This window comes from Rhea pennata, chromosome 1 (genome assembly GCF_028389875.1).
Source record: "Rhea pennata isolate bPtePen1 chromosome 1, bPtePen1.pri, whole genome shotgun sequence".
Taxonomy (NCBI): Eukaryota; Metazoa; Chordata; class Aves; order Rheiformes; family Rheidae; genus Rhea; species Rhea pennata.
Window position 1 is genome coordinate 79,752,407 of NC_084663.1, and position 24,713 is coordinate 79,777,119.

Below are 24,713 nucleotides of genomic sequence, written 5' to 3' on the forward strand. Positions count from 1 at the left end.
GCACAGAAGCCGGCAGTCAGTGATTTACAGATCAGACTGACAAATCTGGCACACAGAGGTCTGGTGTAGCCGTAGCCCAGGGCCGTAAATAACCAAGATTCAGGTCAGGCTGGGGGGACATGAGGCAAGGTAGCACAAGACGTGCACCCTCGTACGGAGACCAAAGGGTGATCAGCAAAGGAGCAAAGTCTATTTCCTCTGGAAAGCAACATGCTTTTGGCTGGATTTATTTCAATAAAGCAATAGTTGTCAGCTTCAAGAGATAAGCTTCCCTCAGTTTCCTGCTCTTCTTCCTCCTCTCCCCTCCTACCCTCTATCAAAATTAACATGCTGCCCAGCACCTTTCTCCAAGTCTTTGCGCTGGGGCTTTGTGCAGCTAAGAGGGGTGTGTACACCATGACAACAAAGAAATAAGAAAAGAATCATAAATATAGGCTGACATATTAAAAGGTGCAACACAAGATATATTTTGTTCACTGCTGAATCCAACTTGGTTCACTCTGCCCACTTATTCTAGTTAAATGCACATGTCAACATATAAAAAGTTTTTTCAGACTGTAGCATTTTGTTACCCGAGCCAAGCCAAATGAACACAGGAATAGCAACAGTACACATGCCAAGGAAAATGAACTTTTTTTTCCTCCTACTGTAACATTTTTGGAGGCAGCCAATTATACATTTAAAAAAAATCATGAATGAGCAGTGTAATTTTGGACCTGTAACTTAAAGTGAAGCATTCCTTTTAATATGAAATTAATATAATCATGACATTTTAACAGTATTTCATGGTTCTGCAATCTTCTATGAGGTCTCATTCTAAGTAAACCTATACACTCTATAAAAAGACCACAATAATCTTTTCCCACTACTAAAATTGCTACTCTTATTGACTGCTACATATACAGGATTTTTTTCATACATAAACAGAATGTGGTCATTTCTGAGATCTGTAGATTACATTGGGGGCATATTAAGGGAATAATGCATCTGCCAAATTTGTTGGTGTGTTTTACAACGTCTAGATTTTTCTATCCTATGTTACTCTGTATATTTCCTGCCCTGATAAAAATGACCTCATTAACAAGAAATTTTAATAAGTACATATATAGTTTATTCTGTCTCAAAATCTGAACTTTTCTGGCTGCAGCTTACTTCTGTTTGGTGACATTCAATTGTACATATAGCTTTGGAGAAGGAGGAGATAGGAGAAAGAAATGAAATAAAATTAAAAAAAACTCATTCCACACAAGGGATTTTTCTTGCTGAATGACATAACCATTACTTCAGTCAGTCTGAGCTATGGTCAGCCAGCCCAACCATCTCATGAAATTAAGTAAACACAGAAAAGATATTTTTAGGATTGAAAATTACCTTCCAAATACAAGAAGTTTATTTTTGCCTTTCAAGGCAAAGAAGGAAATCACACAGCAGCATATGCAGTACTCCATTCCCTATATATTAAGGTTGTGTTAGTAGTTCCTGTCACCATTCAGTATCTTACCCCCCAAGCAGATAGATTTTACCACAGGAGAAAAGTCTATTTTTACGATCCCAACTCAGGGCAAAATTTCACTGGGACTCTAGACTCTGACTTACTTTCAGTGATCCCTGCAGTACTAGTTACTCTGTAGCTGGGGCTCAAAATAAATATTGTTCTCAATGTCTTAAACAGTGATATTTTTCTATGGTTATTAAGTTGTGCTAAAGAATGTAATAAAGAACAGGAGCTATGAGTACGTAGCAAAAACCCAGGCATAAATAATAATAACATTCTGTCTTCACAGAGCTTTATAGATTCTAAAAAACAGAGGCTGAAAGGCATGAAATGCAAAAGACAACCAGTAAAAAGATGCAGATGTAAAAAATGCAAAGAATATATATATATATACACACAAACACATATATACACCTATCGAGGTGTATATACAACTACATACCCAGTTAACATATAATGACTACACTGAAAAATGTTCAATAAGCATGCAAGGCTTCTTACAGCACTAGGCTTAAATGAAATATGGCCTGAAGCAAGATGTGTAGGTCAAGGAGGTCAGACTCCAAAATCCTCTAAGAAAATCAACTTTGTTTGTATTTTACACATCCAGCAAGAGTAGCTCCTTTTTCATTTCCAGTCACCTCCTCTGCCAAACTACCATCTTCCCAGGCTCATATTCCTGCACAAACTTCATCCTCTATAGAGCTCATCAGTCTCACGGCTGTCTCCTAGGCATGGCACACAAGCTTTTACCAAGGGGCAGATGTCCGCTACAACAGTGTAATGATAAGGGTGAACAGACAGGCCAGGCCTAATAGAGTCCTGGAAATGCAAGTTCTTAGGAAGCTACTCTGGTCTTCAGTACCTGGCCACACATTTTTGAAGAGGAGTATCCAATTTCTAAGGCAATCATACGTATAAATTGCAAGATGAGCATACTTGGTGGATACAGTCCATCTGCTCTTTGGAAATGGTTTCTGAATGACTTACCTGGACTAATTTCAGATGTGTATGGTAGTGCTGTGATAGAACGAGAACCCCTCTTTGCCCCAGCTCCTGGGCACTTGCTGAGGGTACATCTTCCTGCAAAGGGATTACAGATTTTAGATACAATGAGAGAGAAAATAGTTATTTCGTCTCTGATTACAAATACCGAGGCACACTGAGCGCTGCACAAAGATGCTAACACTCCTTGTACGGCACCCACTCAGTCCTGTAAGCCTTTCCCTTCACAGATGAGAGGTCTGTCACAGAGGAAATGACTGTTGTGGCATTAGAAGCCCTCCAGATACACAGGGTGACAACAAGCTCTGCAAAGTGTATAAAGGCTGCAGACACTAAACACTTTGAAAGACAGTAATTAAAATAACATTAATGCAGAGCTCATGTGAAGGCCGTGGAGGAATTTTAAAAAATTGTTGAGAGAGAACATGGGCTTCTGCTGCCTCCTAGGGTATGTCCTCATGGCAGTGCCTGCTACTTGTGAGACACCTGGACTAATGTTGAATGCACTGACTGCACTGAAGCTGGAAATGTACTTGCCGTGGCAGAGAGGTGAGGATGCTTTGGTTTTGCATGAATACTTGGCCTCTCTGATGGCTTTTCTGTTTCCCCTGGGAATGTGCAGTAATATCTACCAGTGACTGATATAGCTGGTTACAATCATTGCAACTAGATTGCCTTGAAAAAACTGTCATTTTAAATAAACCCAATATATTTGATATTTATCCTAACTGTCTTGATTTTGAGACTTCGGGGTTCCTGCATTTCATGTGTTTATTCACAATGAGGGCTAGAAACTAGAAATTTTAAAAATTCTCACGTAATTACATATCTCCATATACTGATGCCTTTAAAAAACATGTAGATAGTAGACTTGTGATAATATCTCAGAGCTAATATATTGCACTTTCTAATCCTGCAGAGACAGGGATGCCATATTAACCAGATCCTAAACCAGATGAAGTTCTGATCAGACTTTTAACATGACTTAGTAGCAGAGAGTCTGGCCCTGTACTAGCCCAGAATTAAGTGACAGTATTTTGGTTGTTGTTTTTTTTTTTTTTTTTTTTTTTTTTTTTTTTTGTATCTGTTAAATTTGTTTTACACTCCATTGCTGCAGGCTTCATCTCCTGAAAAAATATAGTCCATTTTAACATTAGCTATAGTCTCCTATTTTTGTTAATATTTTCCAGAAGAGAAAATATCACAGAGCTTACAGTACTTATAGTAGCCAGGTTTTGAAAATACTGAGGCTCAAGCCACTGGCATGTTCCACATGTGGATTTCAGCAGTGGGCTGCAGATCTCCTGAACAAATACAGAGCTCCCAAATCTGTACTTCAAGATGTACCTTCAACACGAGCAAAATTTGTCAGCATATTTTTTAGAGAGTATTTCTTCATTTACATGCTACCTGATAGTGCTAGACCTACAGTAAAAATGGCAGGATGCTACAGTGACTAGACAACCACCTGAGATCCCTTCCAACCTGAATTATCCTGCAATCCTGAAACCCTGGCAATTTCAGATGAAACAGCAGACCATTTACTTATTGCATTCATCACACAACAACTGCATAGGTAGAGAGAGGCATTTTAAGTTCAAAGATTGAAGGAAAGATCTTCTGGAGCTGACAGCCTGTAGAAGGGCATCAGACTCCTAAGAAAGCATTATTTCATTGAGCTCTAGAGGCTGAGTGATATCCTTCTCTGTGAGTTATTTTTGCAACTCTCTGTCCTGCAGTATCTGAGTAACCCATATCCAACTGAAGTAGCAAAGTATTATTTCATAGAGGGGAAGGCTATGTCTTGTTTATATTTAGGATGAGGATCTCTAGCAGAGCATTCCAGCTTGAGTCTGAGCTTGGTATGCATGCCACTAGACCATGCCTCCTTTTTTCTTCAGTGCATTCACAATCATCACAATTCCACACAAAGCCATTTTAACCTGCAGAAAAATACTTACTGATAATCAGAAAAGCATGATCTTCAACTGCAAGAGCCTGAATAGCTCTCTAGATAAATCACTTACAGAATTATTAATATTTAGTTGTATTCTGGCATTGCATAGAATTACACTCTAGGATCAAACTAAATAAACTAAGCACTGTACCTACATGATCAAAAGGGGCTTTGAGGTAGTCTGTAGCACCTCACCTCCTCAGACACAGACCTCAGTCCCCCTCTCCTGCTCTCAAAGGACTGCATGTGTAGCAGAGACATTGACTAAAATGTTTTTCACTGAAACATCCCAGAATACTGCACTGAAATCAAAACCAAACTTCTAAACAGGAAAAATATGAATACTGTTCATCATATTTGTTAGTAGAAGAAATAATTACATTACAGAAGAGAGCATAGGATCGTGATTTGTTCACTATTTTGCTCGTATAAAAAATATAAAGCTACATGTTGCAAATAACAGTGTGGTTGTGAATATAGAGTTTCTAGGTTTCTCAGCATTTTACCTCTCTGCCTTTCTCATCTCATATGCCATTATGTGGAGACCATGAATTTACTGATAAAACGGGTGACCATGTCCCTCCTTAAATACAGTCTCTGTCATGGAAGGTCATCAGAATACTCCTATGTATATATGCACATATAAATTTTTTTTTCAGAGCTATGTCATCCTGAAACATGCCTTTTATGGTGGTATTCTTTGTACTATTTATTATATATAGACCACTGCAAAGACCCAAAGACTAGTTCTAACAATTTAGACACAAACTATTCTTTTTGTCTGTCCCTTGGCATATGATACAGGTCATCAACAGCAGAAGCATAGCCCCAGGGCTAAACAGACATTTGCTCTGACTCAGCATCACAGTTCCTGCATGAAATATGAATCCAGCTGCAAGCCTAGTAACCATTTGAATAATATAAATCTGCTTTTCTTTCCAGAGTACTTTCCTTGATTTAGAGGAATTTAGGGCCTACATTTTATATAGCACAGAAATAATATTAAAAATTGCCTTTTCAAACACTGATCTGAAAAAATGTGGTAGGTGGAATAGCCACAGTAATTATGAAATGAAGAGGATTATAGGAAGATTACTATTTTTCCTATACGAAAATTATAATTTGCATTCTGTCAGTTCTTTATGATGCTGGAATGTCTTTCATTCTGAATCAGAATGAAATAATATCAATTTTAAACAAAATATAAATATCAAAATTCAGTTCAAGCAAAATTTCTACTTCAGAAAAATCAAAAGATTTCACTCAGTTGAGACTTTCAAAAAGTCATTTTGAAGTGGAAGATTAGAAATATTTGTTTTTAATGTATTATTTAAAATAATTCCACAGAATGTGACATCTTTTCACGAAAGGTTCCATTATGAGCAAAATGTTATTTTCTGATAAAGAAATATTCAAAAAAAATTCTCAACTTGTACATTGTGCAACACTTGCAGCATACAGTCATAAGCAATTAAGAGCAGTCACAAGGTCTATTTTTGGAAATAGCTTTCTATGTTAAGCTGTTTAAGATTGATAACATTTGGAGCTGGTCAAAAATGTTTCAATGAAACATTTTTCTATCAGAAAAAATTGTTTTAAGCTATTCATAAGAAGAAACTGGTTTTAATGAATTTCTTATTCTCTTTTTATCTGAATAGGTTAGAATAATTGCTGAAATACTTCATTTTTCACATTTCAAAATGAAGACATTTCATTTGGGGGGCTAGGATAACTTTTGATTTAAAAATATAATTTAGGAGAACCCATTAAAAGGTAGAAATAAAAGGTAGGAAAAAAAAACTCCAAACTTATAACTGATCTGATTTCTGTCATTTGTGGACTATCAACACAAAGTACATGGGGGGTTTGACTTTTTGTCCAAAAAGTAATAAAGACCTCAAAAATGAGGTAGGTAAAAATACACTTTCCCACTCAGCAATAATAGGTAAATTGTTTTAAGAGTAACAGAAGTGATTGGACTTTGATTTCTATGCATTTATTGCTGGACTCTCTAGCATCTGAGCAGAGCCAAGCTCATACTGTCTGTTCTTCTAGGAACAGGGGGATTAACAGAATGTCTGTCCTCTACTCAGGAACTGATTTTCTCAAAATGTGGAGGGAACCAACATCAGTAAGATCATGACATCTTCTCAGTTTTGGTTCAAACTGACCATCAGATTCAGAAGTTACTAGTGGAGAGCAGCCAGAGGCAGACAGGCTCCCTCACCAACAGCTTGTGTGGTCATCAACACCTTGTCTCCAGGACCTTGGGCAAGTGACAATAGGAGCAGTAGAGCAGCTGTACTGTCCTGATGAATGCACTTTAATAAAGAATTGCTGCATTTTGTATTGCTCCCTGGTCAAGCTGAGGGGGAATGGTTTGCTCCAACTGCAAGCAGTTCAGCCAGATCCCTTGAGTGACAAGTCAGCAGAGAGCAGTGGCTCAGGCTTCTCCTCAGAGTGTTTCATTTGAACACAGTTTCAACTCTTTGCTTCGCTTTGCTATACAAGCTACCTGTATACAAGCCACAGCCCACTTTTAGTAACTGACAGTTTCATTATCTGCTATTAATTATTGCAACTGATAAGTATGAAAATCTTTTCTTCTGAACTGTCAAATCAAGCTTAATTAATAATTTTATGTCAGCTAAGAAAATGCTGGGCTGCATTTGGATGGACTGTTGAACTTACTCCACATGACTATTAACTCCCATAGGAGGAGTCCTGGATTCAACTAGCAGAAATGACAACAAGCAGCACTGGGAGCAAGATTTCCCTCAGGTTAAACAGCTCGAGCATATCAATACGGATTAGATTTCTAATGTCATAATAGCCCACGAAAGATCGCATTACCCAAAGGATCCATTATTTACCAGCAGGTCTAAATCACTTTACTATTTCTATCTTCTATGGTATTTACAGTTAATTTGTGTGCTCGTCAAGGAACGTTAGTAGAGAGTATATATTCTTCTCCTTGCTTCTTATTAAATGAAAGGTAGCTGCAAAAGGACTGCAGGCTCCTCCACAGCATATGATTGCAAGCCCTGGCATCCCCCCACCCAGCATGCTCCAAGATGTCACAGACAAGAGTAATTGTTTGCTGAGTGGTTTTGGTTCCACCAGAACAGCTTCAGCCAAGATAGCAGAAAAGCAACTCAATTGCACCAATTGCCAAATCACAGCAGTTCTTGAGACTGCTCAAACGAGACCAAGCTGTTAGAGCTGGATCCTAATAAGCAGTCAGTGCAATCACTGGGGAGCAGACACTGCCATCTGCATGCTCGTTTAATGGGCTCTGGAATTATTTAACATTTGATTTATGGTGATGAACTGCGTATTGGCAAATGTTTGCTCAGCCCATTAAAAATAAGGGTCTGATCCATGTGAAAGCCTCCTGCTGAGTTCACTGTGTTTTGGATCAGGTCTCTGGGTCTCAAGACTGGCAGAGAATGTTCCATTTCTGTCCAATTGTCTTGCTTAAATTTAGAAGAAGATCAAGTATTTTCCATCAATATTTTTGTGTTGACTTTTGGGATGATCTTCACAGTGGGTCAGGTTACTGCAATACAGAAAGGATGACCCACACTGATCTATACATTTTCGCAAAAAATTTAGTTGAAGTAGACTTGGAAAGCCTTGGAAAATTTCAGCCCAGATGGCTAAAATTTGATAAAGATGTACACAACTGAAAAAATAATTTTATAATGGAAAGTAATGTACAATCTTAATAACAGGAGGGCATATACCACATAGGATAATATTCCATAACAGGAGCCATAAAGGAAGAATTTAGGCTACACTTCTTTCACATATTCTTCAGAAAATACTATCTATCCATATTTCTTCTTTTTGCTTGAAAGGTATATCAAAGTTAGGTCTTATTTTTGTCTGATTCTTCGGATATTAATGTAACAACTATGCAGCTCAAAACTAGTCTTTCCCTCTAAACTTTATTAAGTAAGGTTTATCTGAGAAGTATAGAACTATGTCAAGTGATCAAAAGAAGTCCAGGTTGCTATAGTTCCTCTCTGCATTGATAAAGTAGGGAAATCGTGTGCTTAAATGTTGCTGAAATCTAAGCTGTTAAATCAGCATTACTTGGTGCTCAGATAAAACATTTGCCTGCATGTTTCAGTACAAAATATACACAGTTTCAGGTCTACTGTACCTTAAATCACCAGCATACTGTAAGGATCCTCAAAACACTAAGGCGTAACACATGAAAAACATAATTTCACTCAGGATAATGCTGAACTTCTGGGGTCCCAATTCTGCTTTCACCTCATCCCTATTGATTCAGTGCTCTTGAGCAGAATGTGAGGACAAGAGCTGGAAAATGGTTTAAAGTCATGCAAGAATTTTGCTGTAATTTACACCTGCATAAACTCAGAGTAACTCCACTGGCATAAATGGCTTGAAGTAACAAGACACTGACACTGACTGGCTTGAAGTGTCAGCTGCAGCAAGCTTATTTTTATTTCTTTTAACCAGACAATAGTTTTAAAATAAAAAATCTAATGACCTCATAGTCAGGGTCCTGGACTGCTACAGAGTAAATGAGATAAGCTTTTGACCTGGCTATTCGCACCCTCTTTCGAATACACATTCATAGCATCTTTTGCTGTGAAACTCTTGTCCTTCTCTTTGGACTGAATACACTCCAAGAAAATGTACAGCAAGCAAAACCCATTCTTCATAAGAGATCTACCATGAACTGCTAGTCTGTTTAGCTAGGTTAATTATCAACACATGCAGATTTGTGTTGAGAAGGTAAGCTTCAAAAATCAACAGTGTTCTTGCATATCAGTAGAGGGCCTGGATGAAATGCATAATAAAATTTATTTACAAGAACGAATGGTGGTGCATCTCCAATAGCTACTTTTAAACATTATTGAACATCCTGATTTAGTAGCTAACAGAACCCACATACTCCCATTTGCAATAAGCCTTCTGAAAAACCTTATAATAAGGCATGATTCAATCTTTAAGCAACTGGGGGCAAAAAACCCATGAACATGTTGATGCCAAAATATGTTTTTATTAGCAAATATATTTGTTGGGTTTATTTTTGACATACTCTTGAAATCACAAATATGCAGCACACTCATTTTGCAACTTACTCATTGTACACCAATTTTCAACCTTTTCCTTTTTTTTTTTTTTTAATACAGTTCAGTTATTCTCTTCATCCCATCAACAAATTAGGGGTTTATTATGGAAATTCTTACAGAGCCTTCACTATAGTGGTGCTTGCAGGCACTGTCACGATAAATAATTTACTATTTAATGACTCCTGACATAATAACAGGTGTGATTACATTTACCAACATCAATCTCCGTATTATTCAGGAGGAAGAATATGATAGGGAAAAACTACTCTTCTCTGAGTCCAGCTTTTTAGCTTTGAACTTTAAAATGAGTGTTCAAATTGGTAAAGAGAGAGTTTACCACCACAATCCAACCTCTACATTTGTTTTTGTTGGATGATACTGTTGGATGCTCTGGTTTGCATTACTTAGATGGATAAAGCTCAGAAAGGTTCTGCTTTACTGCTTTCTCTTAGAGTTTCTGCATTTTTTTTAAATGCTACCAAATGGTTGCTTTTGGCTTCCAGCATTATCACATGTTGTCTGTAAGTATGGAAATAGTTATGGTAATATAGACGTAAATCATAACTGTAAATACCACATAAAGAGGACTGCCATATAATTATAAAAATACCTAATAGATTTCTTTTTCAAAGAAAACACAGATGTCCCTTCTAACCTTTCATTTGTAGATTTTTTTTTCTCTCCTGTTTTTATTTATAGGTTGCCATGCAGTTTGACACAGCACACCAAAATTTTGTTTCTAATTTTGAAAAAGAAAGAAAAAGAATACTTATTTCATCATAAAAAAGCATTAGTTTACAATTTTAAAAAGAAACTAATGCCAGCTCTAGAACATCATCTTGGAACCAATCTCCCTTTTAATACATTTCAAAGGAATCTGTCAATGGCTACACACCACAATTTAAAATTAAACCTTGCATTCGAACTAAAGAAAGGGTCAGCCAAATGTCACATGTTGGGAAAGAAGCCCCATTCTTGCTCTAAATGTCTCATTGTTTTTAGGAAAAGAACCACAATAGGCTGTTATGCTACCCACAACAAAATATTTTTTTTTATACCCCACTTATAGAAAAACAGGTTGAAAGGTGCTATGGGTAAACTTGCACTACGCAACATGCCATGTTAATGAAAGGAGTAAAGCCTTATGCAGCATTTATATTGCCAAAAAAACAGTTTTACATATTTTCTGGAAACTGCTGCCATACATTTCATCCCTTTCCAATTAGCTTGGGAACAATTAAATGCAAACTGATACAAATGTATGTTAACCCTCCTTTACACTGGACTTGCACATTGCTTTGTTGTACACTGGCTTGTTCTTACCTTTTCATTGCTACCTTAAACTTAAATACAAAGCCCTGAGAGCCACAAAAGAGTGGCTGCAGACAGCACTGCTTGTGCAAAATAAATAGGAGGCTGCTGTCTTTGACTCTCTGAAACATTTTGGCCTCAAAGCTTTTATCTATCACTAAGCAACCATTTCAGAGATCTGCATCTATGCCTTCTACATGGCAAACCCCACATTTTAAACCAATCATTGAGACATTTCAAGGGAAGGAAGTTCCTCTTAACCATCAGAAATACACAATTCTCTATCTCCATCTCAGAAAAAATATAAAAAGAATTAATATGGCTTAATATTAATACAAATTACTATGCACATTTCTCACTAGATGAATTATATTCTGATTCCCTTTTGTGCAAACAGCTGAAAACCAGAAAATACTGGTGGGAAAGATCAGCCTGAACTAGAAATGTGCTAACTGCTTATTGATACATATTTTAAAGCTTCATTTTTATCAGTCTGCACCAACTGGCCTTTGCCCAAAAATGTGTCATTTTGTCAGATGTGTCACTTCGTTGGGAGGCTGCCATGACTGAACTGGGTGACTGAATGTTAAAACAATTTCTCTGGGGGATGAAGTTGCTCCCAAAGGTTTTCTAATTCCAAGACAGAGATCATTTTTCACCACCAGCTGCAGTCTGTTGTCAGACATGCCCCTGCATCATTTATTCTTCTCAGAGGTTGAAGCCCAGCTTGTCCTTCCTGACTCCAACATTGTTTCATGTTTGGGCACATATCAGCTACTACACAGTGAACTTTAAAGAAGGAGAGCCTGTGTGACATGGTAAAATGGCTTATGGGAAGCAGTTTGATGGCAGGATGTGGTTGTTTCTCTTGTCCTATTAAAATAGGGATATCTGGGAAGCTTAACTTTGTTTTCACTATGTAAACATGTATATTTTAGCTTGTGTGGCAAAAAAAATGCACATACGCACACCCAACGCCCCCCCCCCCCCCACACACACAGAGCAAATGTTTGCCTTTTAGTATGGTGTCTGCTTTCTCGACAGAATGAAGTCCTGTGCACCTAAAAGAAAGTTAGTTTTTACTGAAAAAACAAATGCCCTGGGTTCCATATAGGTTGAACTAGTATTTTGACTGACACAAATCAAACAACTTGTTGAAGAACAAGGAAGCTGCAGCGATTGAATGTCTTTCATAATGTCATATTATGAAAATATCTTGATGTATTTTTATTCCCCTCTACTTATTTTCTCCAGAATAATGAGTGGAGCAATCAAAATCACTGGTTCCCATACAATATGCTGCCAGTTAAAGTACTACAGTTCAATTCTTCAAACAGAATAGTGGCTAAGCCTTCCCCACACTAATGGTTGAAACTGAGCTTGCAACAACTATTTTTAATTATGCTTAAAAGGTGGATATATTATTTTTTTTTTAACTTGTGTGATGGCTGTTCCAAGGACATTGTTGGAAATCCATGCTACAGACTGGTTACCACATTCTTACAATAAACATTTGGTATGGTAAAGCTAAACCATATTACTTTATCTCTGCATCACCCCTGCATCATCAACTAAACACCTACATTGAGACAGTATTGATGAAAATGATAACCTTTTGCAATCAGCTAGAGTTTGGTTTTCTAACAGGTTAAAGTTATAAAGGCAGAGCAAATATCTGCAATTGCGATCATTCACTGCAGCATTTACCAAATACACAGGCATCTCCTGTACCATTTCTGCTCTTACACCAAAATACTTCTGCAGTGCTTAAGTCAAAGGTTTGAAATAAAAAGTTATCAAATAAACACCATATGGCCCTAAAGCTGGACCAGCATTAAAACTTTCTGAACTCTCTTTTTCATAAATATGGAGAAAACCATGAACAACTGCTTCATAAATATTTACAATGCTGGTAATATTTCCCATACAAAGTAATTCAAATATTATCACAAATAATTTTATTGCCAAACTTCCAAACCTGTATTGTGGGTTTCTCTCTATAGATATATTAAAAGACATCAGAACCAGTGGTGTGAATTTAGAAAAGATGCAGAGGTTAGACAGCAATCACAGAATCAGTAAGGTTGGAAGGCATCTTGGCCATCTTGCATGATTAGAAAACTTGCATGATAAATCTGAGCAGGGGTGCCACTTTTCTAGAAATAGTAGGACTTCAAGAGAGTTGATCAAAAAACCATTTAGAGAAATAGACTCCTTCTTTAAATCAAACTTTTGTTATCACTTGAGTGGGAAAAGCTCTTGAGGATATTTGTAACATGCCTGAAACAATAGGGCCTCCCTGGGCTTTGGCCTTTTGCTATACGTCTATGCAATTCTAATTAAAAACAAAGATGAATAAATTATTGGAGAGAAGAAAGAGGGGGTAGTGGGAAGGGCAGAACTGATGCAGAGATAACTGCACAGGGGAAAAATATGTAGTAAAGACTAGGGAATCTCAAGATTATTAAATGAAGTATCAGCCATTGCTGTTTACAGAGAGTCTTGATAACAGACTTTTTGTTTAGTTCTCTGATCCTGGTATGACAAACACTTTGTCAGTTCATTGTATTTATCTATAAGACATGCATGACTTGGCCTTAATGTGAAAGTTGTTCTTTTTTAAATTGAGAACCAAATCTGTATGGCAGGTAAATGGTTAATGTTGAATAACATGTACGTGATACTTCATCAACTCCCTTACAAAAATCAGGATATTATTCTTTATTATGATGCCCTGTAAGTCTAAAGTAAATCATGCTGAGATACTATCTTGAAGGTCTGTAGATCAGATATCATTACCCAGAAAAAAAAAAGAAAGAAAGAAAAAGCTTTCATGCACTTGCCTTATCCTCTAGGCGGATCAGTCTGGCTCCTACAACATAGTATCCTTTGTCTACTGCCTTTTCTAAATAAAAACAGAATAAAAATGGACACTTGTTAGACGGAGAATAAACTCAAACTAAGAATCATATCTATAACTGTTCAAAAGAGAAATTGGTAAAATGTTAGGGCAGTATCCGTAACATCAACATAAGAAGGGAAAAATTCTTCATCATACACAGAAGTGAAGAGAGTAGTGGATGAGAAGGGATTTAATTTGTCTGACATGTTTATAAAGAGTCTAAAGGGCAACTTGGACTTAGGTGGAGGCAGTCTGTGGACATGAATGACTAGAGAGAATGTCTGAGGTGATTTTATTCCTTGTTTAATTATCTCAATTAGCTGCACATCGTTAAGTGGAACAGATAGTTCTCTGAGCATACACCCCTTTTAGGATTTCACTTACATGACATGTGTAATGCATACTACCTATCCATAAGCATGTAACGTATTCATATAAAATACATATCCCCCTGTGATGGCTCAACAAATGAGTCACACTGGGTACAGCCCTCACTTCTCAATCCTCATCTCCCCTCCCAGTTTTTTTGACATCTGCTCTTTTAAGACCGGTTATGCAATTTATTTTATTTATCCTCTGAGAATTGTGGAATTGGGACGCAAAACTGAAAGCTGGTCAAAATTAATTTATCTTTTGTATTTACTTGGCCAATTGCAAGTGAATGCCCTACGCTAGAGGTGTTCTTTTGCAGGAAATAAGGCACAAAAATTCTGAGATAGGAGAAAATGTTCATGAGAAAAAAAATAACAGATACTTAAGAAGGCTGTGTCAATGGTACTTGGATACACTTCCAATTACTGAACTATTTTTCCAATAGCAGGATGAATTAATTGCTTATTTTTCCCATAAATTTTTCCAGGTTTTGAGCAGCTGAGCATTTTTTAAAGTTATTTCTGTCCATCTTGCTTAGGGAATGAGCACAACATGAAGAAGGGTTTAGAGGAAGGCAGGCTGAGGTATGAATTTACAGTGCATCAGCTTCCATAGTAACTGTCCATCTGTGTGTTCATTCACAGTGAACTCGCATTCTTGCATTACTCTGTGGTTGTTTTTTGCTCTACAGTAAGGAAGGTATACTACACAACACAAAAGCAGTGTCTATTTTACTAATGTGGTATGTTTGGTTACACGTCTGCACCAATGTTCATCTGGAGGTAATTCAGACTGTATGCAACTGACCTTAGAGGAAGACCCTAGTGAGAAGCAATGCTGGCAAAGTGCCCTTCTTGCTTCTCCCCTCCTACAGACCATCTAGAAAGCTAAAATAGTTCTGATCCCTTGACAGCTCCTTTCTAGAAAGCAGAAATATTTTATCAAAGCATCTGGAGGAGTAAATTCCATACAGAGAGACAATTCAAAGATTGTTCAAGGACACCAAGTGGGGACAGAAAATAAATGACACAACTTGGCTCATGCAAGTGTGCTGCTCATCATTCCTTGGTTCGCAAACACAGAAACCTCTTAAAATATGAGGGGCTGAGGCTCAAATTTATCTCTGTATCTGTCTCTGCCTGAAATGAAATAATTCTGCAACCTGCTCTGTAGCTCCTAAATCTGCAGAAACTTCGTCTTTCAAAGTGTATGTATGAACAACCATGCATATTTTTGTGTTTAAGGATTTCTAAACTGGGAAGTGATTTGCAGAGAAGAGGGGAAGTAGTGTTTCTGCTTAGCTCTAAGACATTCCTCCCTCCCCCCCCCCAAAAAAAAAACAGAACAAAAATCTGCCAAACACTTGAAAAAATATATTTTTCTCATCAGCTCTAATAACATCCTTCACATATTCACCAAGAGATCTAAAAACAACCAAACGAAATTAATAATAGTTTTTACTTCAGCTATTCTAGAATGAGATATGGAGCAGAAAACAAGAGAGCAGCAGACAAGTAGTAAGAAGCTATTTTGTAGCATTACCAGAGGACAAGAAAAGCATGATGTACACACATGTAGCTGTGCTATGTCCACCCCTTTACTGGCATGTGTGCTGTATAAATCACAAAAGGCTGTATTCTTTCCCACTTATTAGCCTCCATTTAAATCAGTATTCAGCTCTAATTTACAAGCATTTTCCTCTAATAAAGAATGTCTTTAGTAAACAGGCTTTATATTCAATGTGCTGAGTGCTATAGTAAGGAAGGTGGGCAGACTTTCAGATAACATTGCTGTAATATATTTGATTTCTATCTCATGTTTATACCTTCTTTCTTGAGCCTCTTCAAGATACAGGATTTTAAACTTCCTACATTGGCTTATTTGTTTTTAGATAGTTGAAAAGATTGAATGGCTAACTGTATGTCTGAAAGGTCTTAATTTTTAGGTTATTTGCTTTGCCAAAATAACTTCTTTAGTACTGATTTTTGTGTTGGTCTGTAATAAAACAGGTATTGCTTAGTAAGAGTGTGCAAACACAAAGGAAGTATTCATGATCATCATAAAAGAAGCTATACTTTGATATAACAGGATGAAGAAACAGATGGACAAATTTTAACTCAGCAGAAAAAAGAAAGAAAATCCTGAAATCAGCATGTGTCACATGGTTGGTATGATATAAAACCTTCATTTTGTATATTTAGATTTGAACGATATAAAACACTAGTATATCAAATAATATGTATTATACTTAAGGAGACTGAATAGTTCTTGAGCCATCTAGTCCACTTGTCTTGGCTAATATATACTTTTCCCCCCAAAGGCCTATACCTTCCCACATATACATACTATACTACTGCATATGCATGCTACACTACTTGTATTGCTTTGAAAACAACATGATCCCATATTTTTTTCCTAACATTTTCACAAAGGTGTGGCATCTCCTTTCCCGATGATCATGATGAGATGTCTCTTATCTAAAATTTTAAAACTAAATTTGTTGAAAAAACAAAAGTCATCCCAAACCATTTCTCCAAATGGAAGCACATGAAATAAACAACATACTACTGGTTATTCAGTTTTATTTTCTTTTATGAAAGAGTAGCAACTGTAATCTGAAATGAGTTCGAGGAAAAGAGCAAATCAAATGAGGGACAGTACCACAATCTTAGTTTTTTTGTTTAATTACTGTGTTCCATCTTATCAGAATATATCAGACTTTTAAGACAATAGATTTTTACTTTGGTTAGAAAAAGATATTCTGGAGGAAAATTAAGACAATGAATGAATTGCTGCCAGATGGTCTGAAAATGATGAAAGCTGGAAATGATCTGCTCTAGTTTTACAGAGCAAGAGACCTTTCTTGATTTTTAATTTTATGGTGTACACATCTAGAAATATGCTAACTCAAAATGTTTTAAAATCTATTTGAAAGCCATTATTTTTTTTTAAACAGAAAAGGAAATATTTGGGCTTTAAGACCCAAGGATATTCTAGATTGCTAAAGACATCTCAAACCCTTAGGAAGTCATATCAACTACAGGATTGGGACTACAGGAAGTGAGATGGTGCGAGAGATACCACTACCTTTCTGTGTCTAATTTAATGCAACTGAAACTTCATAGATCTGTATTTGTTCTGATTCTGTAAAAACTCTGTGTAGGCAAAACGGTAATGAGCATATGGCAAAATCTAGGCTTCTGTGTCTATAAAGTGAGTGTCATGTTTATCCAAACATGTCAGGAATGTCTTTTTAAACCTAGAGTCCATAAAATAGCAAATAATAAAGTTGCCTTAGTATCATGGCTTTTAATTGACTCTCTTTTCTTGTCAGCCAGAGCCCTTTACAACTAATAGGCAGAAAGGATTTAAAAAAATGGAATACATAAATCCTATGTTTTTGGATTTCTGTTTGGTAGCCTAAAAAAAAAAGAAGGTATAAAGACTAAACCACTACAATATTTTTAGGTTGGAATGCTATACGGTAATACAGAAAACTAAGTGATAAACCTAACTTTTCCATGATGAAGCATTTGCAGTATACAGTAAAAGTATGAATTTCTAGTTTTTTCAAGTTGCAAAATTCTAGCTGCCATCACAGTAAGCAACTTGCCAGCTTAAAGATATACAACCATCTTTCTATTAAAAAAAAAAAAAAAAAGGCCTCTAATCAGGAGGTCCCTCTGCCTCTCTGCTTCATTTACCCAGCCTTTCAGATGACACAGTTTGCTCAATCAGTACATGAGGAATAATATAATCTATTTGCTAAAGAAAAGCCATAAACACTGAATCCACTACGAACTACATCACATTTCTGCACTTTTGTCGGAAGGTGCTAATGGCAGCATTTAGTTACACAGTCAGGAGAGTAGTTATAGAACAATTAATACAGCAAATGCAATATAAGTTTATTTAGTAACTTTTTATCAGGAATGAAATTCAGAGCTGTAAGGAAGATCCAGCTGTAAGGAAGATCCAGACAAGCTTTTAGTAGGTTCCATGCCCTGAAAGCAGAATAGATGAGATATTCCTGCTGACTCTTTGCATTGAGATGGACTATCCTCAGAAACAAGAATAACTTGCAGAGACAAGACTGTGAGCAGCTGACAGCTGCTTGTTCCTAAGAGTCTTTATTTTTGACCGAGTTGCCTTTGATATCATCTCCAGAAGGGATGGAATAAATCAGTTCATGCAGAAATGTGGATACCTCTCATTTGAAATATTAACCCACCTTCAACAATAAAATTAAACAAAGTATATTTCTTATGCTTTACAAGATTATTATGGTGCAGTTTTTCCTTACTGGCTGGGAAAGCACGAGCATCAAAAAGCTTAGATGGCATTTAATGGAAATTTCAAAGTTTCAAATGAAGCTACTTGGAATCTGGACCAAAAAAAGCAAAGGGGGTTGATTCTTCATAAAATATGTATGTGCGAGTTAAATCAGGAATCTCCTTATCCCAGGATACTACAGATATTAGAAGTCTACATGTGATTCAGAGCAAGCTTGTTGAGGACAAACCAGCAAGATCTACTTAATTCACAGAAACCGTGTCAGGAAGTCTCTGGAAGGAAGTCAGGAAGTTTAGACCCTTTTGCATGCCCTTTTCTTCTACATTTCCCAAAGCACCTTGCTCTTGGTTCCATTAGAGGCAGGACTGCTCCAACCCAGAATGGCTGTTCCTATGATTTTGTACCTTAATCTTGTTCTAATCCTGCTTTTAGTGCTTTTTATCTTTGAGAAGCTGACTTAATAATAATCTCTTCCAATGAATTCAGCTTCTGGATCTTTTACGATATCATTTACTTTTGAAAGGGAACAATACTGTAGATACTGTAATTACTTCATACAATATTATCAATGTTGACAACAGGGTTTCAATAGTAGACTGATCCAAAACCCACTGAGGTCACTGGAAAGGTTCCCATTCATTTCAACAGGCTTTGAATAAGACTTTAAGATTATCTGACTGGAGTATAATAAAACAGAAAAAAAAGGGGGGGGGGAGCTGGAAAGGAAAATGCCTCTCATTTTTCTCCTTGGTGGTTTGATTTTCTTTGCATTGTCATTTCTCTTTTGCTTGCCATCAATACAAAAATAACACAGTCTGGAGAAAACACCCATACTGCTTATAAGTGAGGATTTTAGCAATGTCTTTGAACTAGAAAAATATATCATATTGAAAATACTTTTGATGTACAATTGGCTATCCATTCTGAGAAAAACTCAGGAAGGAGGACAGTGCAAACAGACTGTTACTGCACAAAACAGAGGAGGAACTTCTTTACTGTGAGAGTGACAGAGCACTGGAACAGGTTGCCCAGTGAGGTTGCCGAGTCTCCTTCTCTGGAGATATTCAAAACCTGCCTGGATGCTATACTGTCTAACATGCTCTATCTAGGTGACCCTGCTTGAGCGGGGGTTGGACTAAATGATCTCCAGAGGTGCCTTCCAACCTTACCAATTTTGCGATTCTGTGAAAACATAAAATAACCATTGATTATTGCCAGGCTGGATAATACCAAGAATAATTATGAAGTAACCCCAGTTTTAGTTCTGCAAGTCATTTATCTGGAACCACTTATTTTATTCTTAGATTTGTGGAGGGTTTAGATAAAGTAAATATTAGGTCAAATTACTTCTGGTTTTGGTCTTGCAAAGCCAGAACAGTTTACTAGGTTTTGCAGCCATAAGAGCCATTTTACCGGTCCCAATCAGTATTTATTCTGTCTATATGTGGTCAGAGAGATATGATTTTGCAAGAGGTATAGCTTTGTAGAATTGCCATGCTGTAAAGGCAGACATCATTCCCAGCAGTGACACCTTTTTGCATCTGATAGAACCATCTGAAAGCAGCTATTCAGAAGTAATGCTGTTGCAAGAAGACTTAACACGGAAAGTTAGTTGTGTGATAGAGATGCTGTATTCTTTTCCAGAGTACAGTACATTATTTTCCTAGAGATCTCCAAAGTCCTTAGATGTTCTCTCAATAAAATTTTGCGTCATTAAGAATTCTGAAGATAAGCCTACTCCAACTTACATGTGAAAGCCAGTGGGTTTTTTTTTCCAAATATAGAGTCAAAGCAAAAAAAGAAAAAAAAAAAAAGGCTAAAAGGTCTCTGGTGGTCTTTGACTTGAACTTTTCTTTTTATCATCTAGGTCTGTATTTATAGGCTGTCTCTCCAGGATCTAGCTGGTGCAGAGAGTTTCTGCTGTGTAACCTCAGGTCTACATGCAGTTCCTTCACATTAATTCTTTGGTCTTCTAGCACAGGCTTTTTATGTGGGTTGCTCTGCCTGTGAGGGGCTGTGTGCTCTGTGAATCTATCACAGCTTGCAGACACAGAGCTCTGCCTCAGTAACTAGCAGCTCTGTTCAACATGTGAACACTCTAAACACATGTGCAAATCCACAGACCTATCTAGGACCCTTCAGTCCTTTTCAACCTAAGATTTGATGCCTAAAGCTCCTGAACATCTTCAGCACAATCTAACAATTAATTAGTTGTGGAGAACATTCAGCTCCCCTAAACTGCTAGGAACATTACTTTCCAGTTAGCTTCTTTGCAATCAAGCATCTTTACGTCCCACTTCTGAAGCAAGAAGGCATTTCATTTAAAATGCTTCAAACATCAGTGTTTTTGAGCACAAATTGCAATTCTAATTTAGTAATGTTAAATTCAAAATAAAACAATACATGCTTAAAAGTAAAGCAAAATTTTCTCATAAATGTAGCTTGTGCAGATCACATTGTGGAATAAATTCACAAGCATAAGTACTTACAGAAGATGTATTCAAGATGATGATTGATTATTTTCCTATGGTCCCAAACCAGCTCAGCTACTGGGAAGAGGACTGTACTACTTAGTCTTTTCTGCAGCAAGGAGATGTTAAAAATTCACTCTGTTTTAAGAGACATCTCTTGTACTCATGGCATAAAACGTTTTAACCACTGGTAGTGTGGAGACACTTTTAAAGGTTTTGAAATAACTTTGGCACCCTTTACTCTCAGTTACACCTATGTCCATAAGTATTTAAAGTTGCTTGGGGATACAGGACTTCAGCTTCCAAGTAATTTTTGAGCTTTTAGTAATACTAAAAGCTCAAAAAGGTCCCGTCACCTTTAGTGACAGGGCCTTTGGAAACTTCAGGCCACTCTCTTGCCAAAACAAATGATGGCTACTTTAAGTGCACCCCTATAGAAGTGTTCAGATTTCTGACCTCTCTGATTCCCACTGGAAGGTTATCCCAGAATCTCACTGCTCTGAACTGGAGGAACTTTCCTTCAATCTTTTGCCTAACGTATTTATGGTCAGCTCACCGCCATTTGTTCTTTTGCCTGACTTTCCCTTCTCTTATGTACTTCTTTTCCCTCACACACAATTACTTCCCTTGCAAAATTAACTGAAATGATCCTTTCCAGCCCTTTTTTTTTGTAGGTTAAAAGAGGTAAATTTCTGTTTCTCACTTATAGAACATATATTTCTTCCCTGTTTCTGTTCCAGCTAGTCTTTTATAAACATATATAATAAGAATTTTACACAATACATAAGGTCTTACCTGAGGCTTGTGTAATGACATCTATACTTTCCTATATGTCTTGAAAATCTTTCTCCCGATTCAAAGATCAGACTAATTTTTTCATGGTTACATCACAGCAATGGATTACATTCAATTAGTTCACAACTAATTAGCATTCTCTGACATACCAGACTGCTGACCCCTACTAGCATATAGGAGACTTTATGGGGGGTAGTTTCCCTGCATAATACTTTGTATTTTTTTATGACTGAAATTTATTCCACTTCTATCACTCTAGCTTTCAAGGTCATTCAGTATTTCCTAAATGATACCCTTGATCTTCCCTTGGGCTTTTCAGAACTTAAATTTGTAGGTTGTTCAAAAAGAAAGAAATATTTTAAGTGGAATAAACACATATTCTAACCTCAGTTCAGAAGATTTAGAAAGAATATTTTTGTGGAAATTTTTCTAGTAAGCTGTTTCCAGGTCTTCATGTGCTGATACACATTTTTAATAGTTATTCTCAATTTCCATTTACCTCACTACCACCTGAATGCAAGGTATTTGTCTTTCCACAGCTGTTCCAGGACCTAATAACAGAATTACATATTTATTGATAATTGGTTGTATTATAAATCTACTTTACTGTAGCAGCAGGTATTTTCACCAAGTTGTGAAACTAATCATTTTGTATAAAATATAGTCACTATACCTGGCAGGAAAAGGCCTGGCTTTCCCAAGGAATGGTCCAATCTGAAAAGCAAATGGAGAATCAAAACCAATGGAATTACCAAACAACAAAGAGTCAGTTGCTGAGAAGAGAACGGAAGCATAATTTACATGAGAATTTACAGTAGCTTTAAGCCCAAAACAAAGCAGATAAAAGCTTTAGGCTTTCATCATTTACTGCATATAAATACAGTCAACAGTTTGATCCTTTATAGTTTATTTCCTAGGATCAAACTATATTATTACTGTTGTTTTCATGTGTATTAGTATTTTATTTCTTTGATTTTCATGTTTTGACTAAAACATAGTTGTCCTATATCATATGTAATCTAATAAGAAGGCTATACAAGCAGAACGGCTTCTTAATAATATTTGCAACTGTTAGTTGAATCATATGCAGGTGGATTTAATATCTCTAAATGTTGACACAGTAGATTCTATTCAATAGGATTTTTTTTTTCCTCTTCATTTAGGGGCCAGAGGAGTTCAGTCTGATGTCATGGTCCATTGTTAATTTCTAAAGAGAAAAGCACTTTGTGCCAAAACAGAGGAGTATAGTTTTGTGGCACAATATTTCAGTGGCAATCCCCAAACTCAGAGAAAGTATGTGCAAGGAAAAACGTGGGAGAGGAAAAACTCCAGATAGCGAGGGGAGTACAAGTGAAACAGATTTCTCTCAGCTGTGCAGAACCACAGAGATGGGACAGAAAGGAAAATAACTATTGGAAAAGTTTGGGTTTTTTTTTTTTCTAAGAATAAGGCAGACAAGCTCACTGCATACTATAAACTTCACAAAATATACCTTAATTTCTTCTAATTTCACTTAGAGGAAGAATGGAGGAGGATAAACAATAATTGTAGCCTCAGTCATAAAAAGTGTTAAAAATAACTCTAAGTTAAATCCTCTAGATATTGTGCTCCTTGTGGTGCTTGCAGCTTCGGACAATTGCTATTCACACATCTCTCCTAAAGCCAGCTGGCACCAGAGAAATCAAGTATTTCAGAAGGTAGACAGGGCCTACCTTCTTTGAACTCCTTTTATCCAAACCATCATTTTGAGGTGTCCTTGTGAGTACTGTTCAATCACATCATGAACATCATATGGTTTCCGAGAGTGCTATGAAAGAAGTCATACAAGACACTGAAAGGTAAGTTTAGTTTAAACTTGATTATTTATTTCAGACAGACTTGCATTCTATTTTTATGTTTCAGAGGTCATTTGGTTGCCATTTTGCAATGGTCTTTGCAATGAATAAAAATATATAGGCATTGTAGGAGTGCATATTTATCATGGAGATGGAGCCAAGTGATCCCTATTATGTTAGTTACAGTCCTGTCTTCGTGTTACTTCAAACTGAGTAAAATATTAGACTTTCACAGTCTATTTAAAACACATAAAACCAAGATACATAATTTATCTAAGATTGCCATGTGTGATTGCTCTCAGCTCATTCCAAAACCATGTGCTAATCATAATATCAGAGTACAGAACCACAGAGATAGTCCCAAATCATAACACTTGGGTCTAGAAAGAAATGACTCCAAAGACTAAAGATGTCTGGTGTCCCAATTCATTCATATACTGTTTTTTTTTTCAGCCGTAGTGTCTTTTATTTATTTATTCATATTTACCCCTCTGGCACAGATAGAAGTCTTTTAATTCTGTTAGTCTGCCATTTGATGAGTTAACAAACCAAATTCTCCTACTCTTCTCTCATAAAATGGTGACAGGAATATTATTGCTTAAAACACTGACAGGACAGCTGCTTTGTACACAGCTGCACGTAGATTTTGTTCGGAGTGTTTTGCTTTTAATGATACCTACTAGGTCAGAAAAAAGGTACAATTCAAATTAATAAAAATAAAAGATAAAAAAAATGGAAAGGAGCTAAAAATCTGTCGTTTACTTGGCTTTATTATCATTCTAATGGGAATCCAGATGCCAAACTCCAGATGCCAAACACCACTTTCTTGCTGTAATGACTAAGGAAGAATTTAAAAACAAGTCTGGAGAATTTGCATAAAATGATGTGATTATAAAAAGTCTACCATGACAAAATAATATAAAATAAAAATAACTAGGGGTGAGGGGAAATATAAATGAGATCCTTTTGAAAACACCAGCTTTTTCAGAACCGTACCAACCCATACGTGAAATGTGGAGTAAGATGCCTCTTTCTTGGCTCCAACTCAAGAAAAAAAGAAAAAGAAGAAGAAAAAAAGAAAGGTAAATTGCAAATCTAGTAATTGGAAATTACTGAAAACAGCTCACTAGTCATCTTGTTGTCTGTTTCCACTCTGTCACGGCTTC

The 24,713-nt window shown here is 36.6% G+C and overlaps 1 protein-coding gene across 26 annotated transcripts in view; it reads right to left on the reverse strand.

The window, feature by feature from the left end:
- The window catches only part of LOC134149675 (potassium voltage-gated channel subfamily KQT member 1-like), a 263,379-nt gene that overhangs the window by 151,753 nt on the left and 86,913 nt on the right, over window positions 1-24,713 (reverse strand). For 20 of the 26 annotated variants that reach the window (XM_062592949.1, XM_062592924.1, XM_062592916.1 and 17 more), the window contains exons 4-7: window positions 23,425-23,519; window positions 22,386-22,426; window positions 13,723-13,784; window positions 2,486-2,578 (exon numbers count right to left, since the gene is read on the reverse strand). In XM_062592949.1, the coding sequence (XP_062448933.1) occupies window positions 2,486-2,578; window positions 13,723-13,784; window positions 22,386-22,426; window positions 23,425-23,519 (291 nt within the window). Of the gene's footprint in view, window positions 1-1,088; window positions 1,185-1,233; window positions 1,452-2,134; window positions 2,396-2,485; window positions 2,579-13,722; window positions 13,785-22,385; window positions 22,427-23,424; window positions 23,520-24,713 lie in introns of those variants that run through there. The other 6 variants (XM_062592906.1, XM_062592903.1, XM_062592912.1 and 3 more) reach the window with 4 other exon arrangements.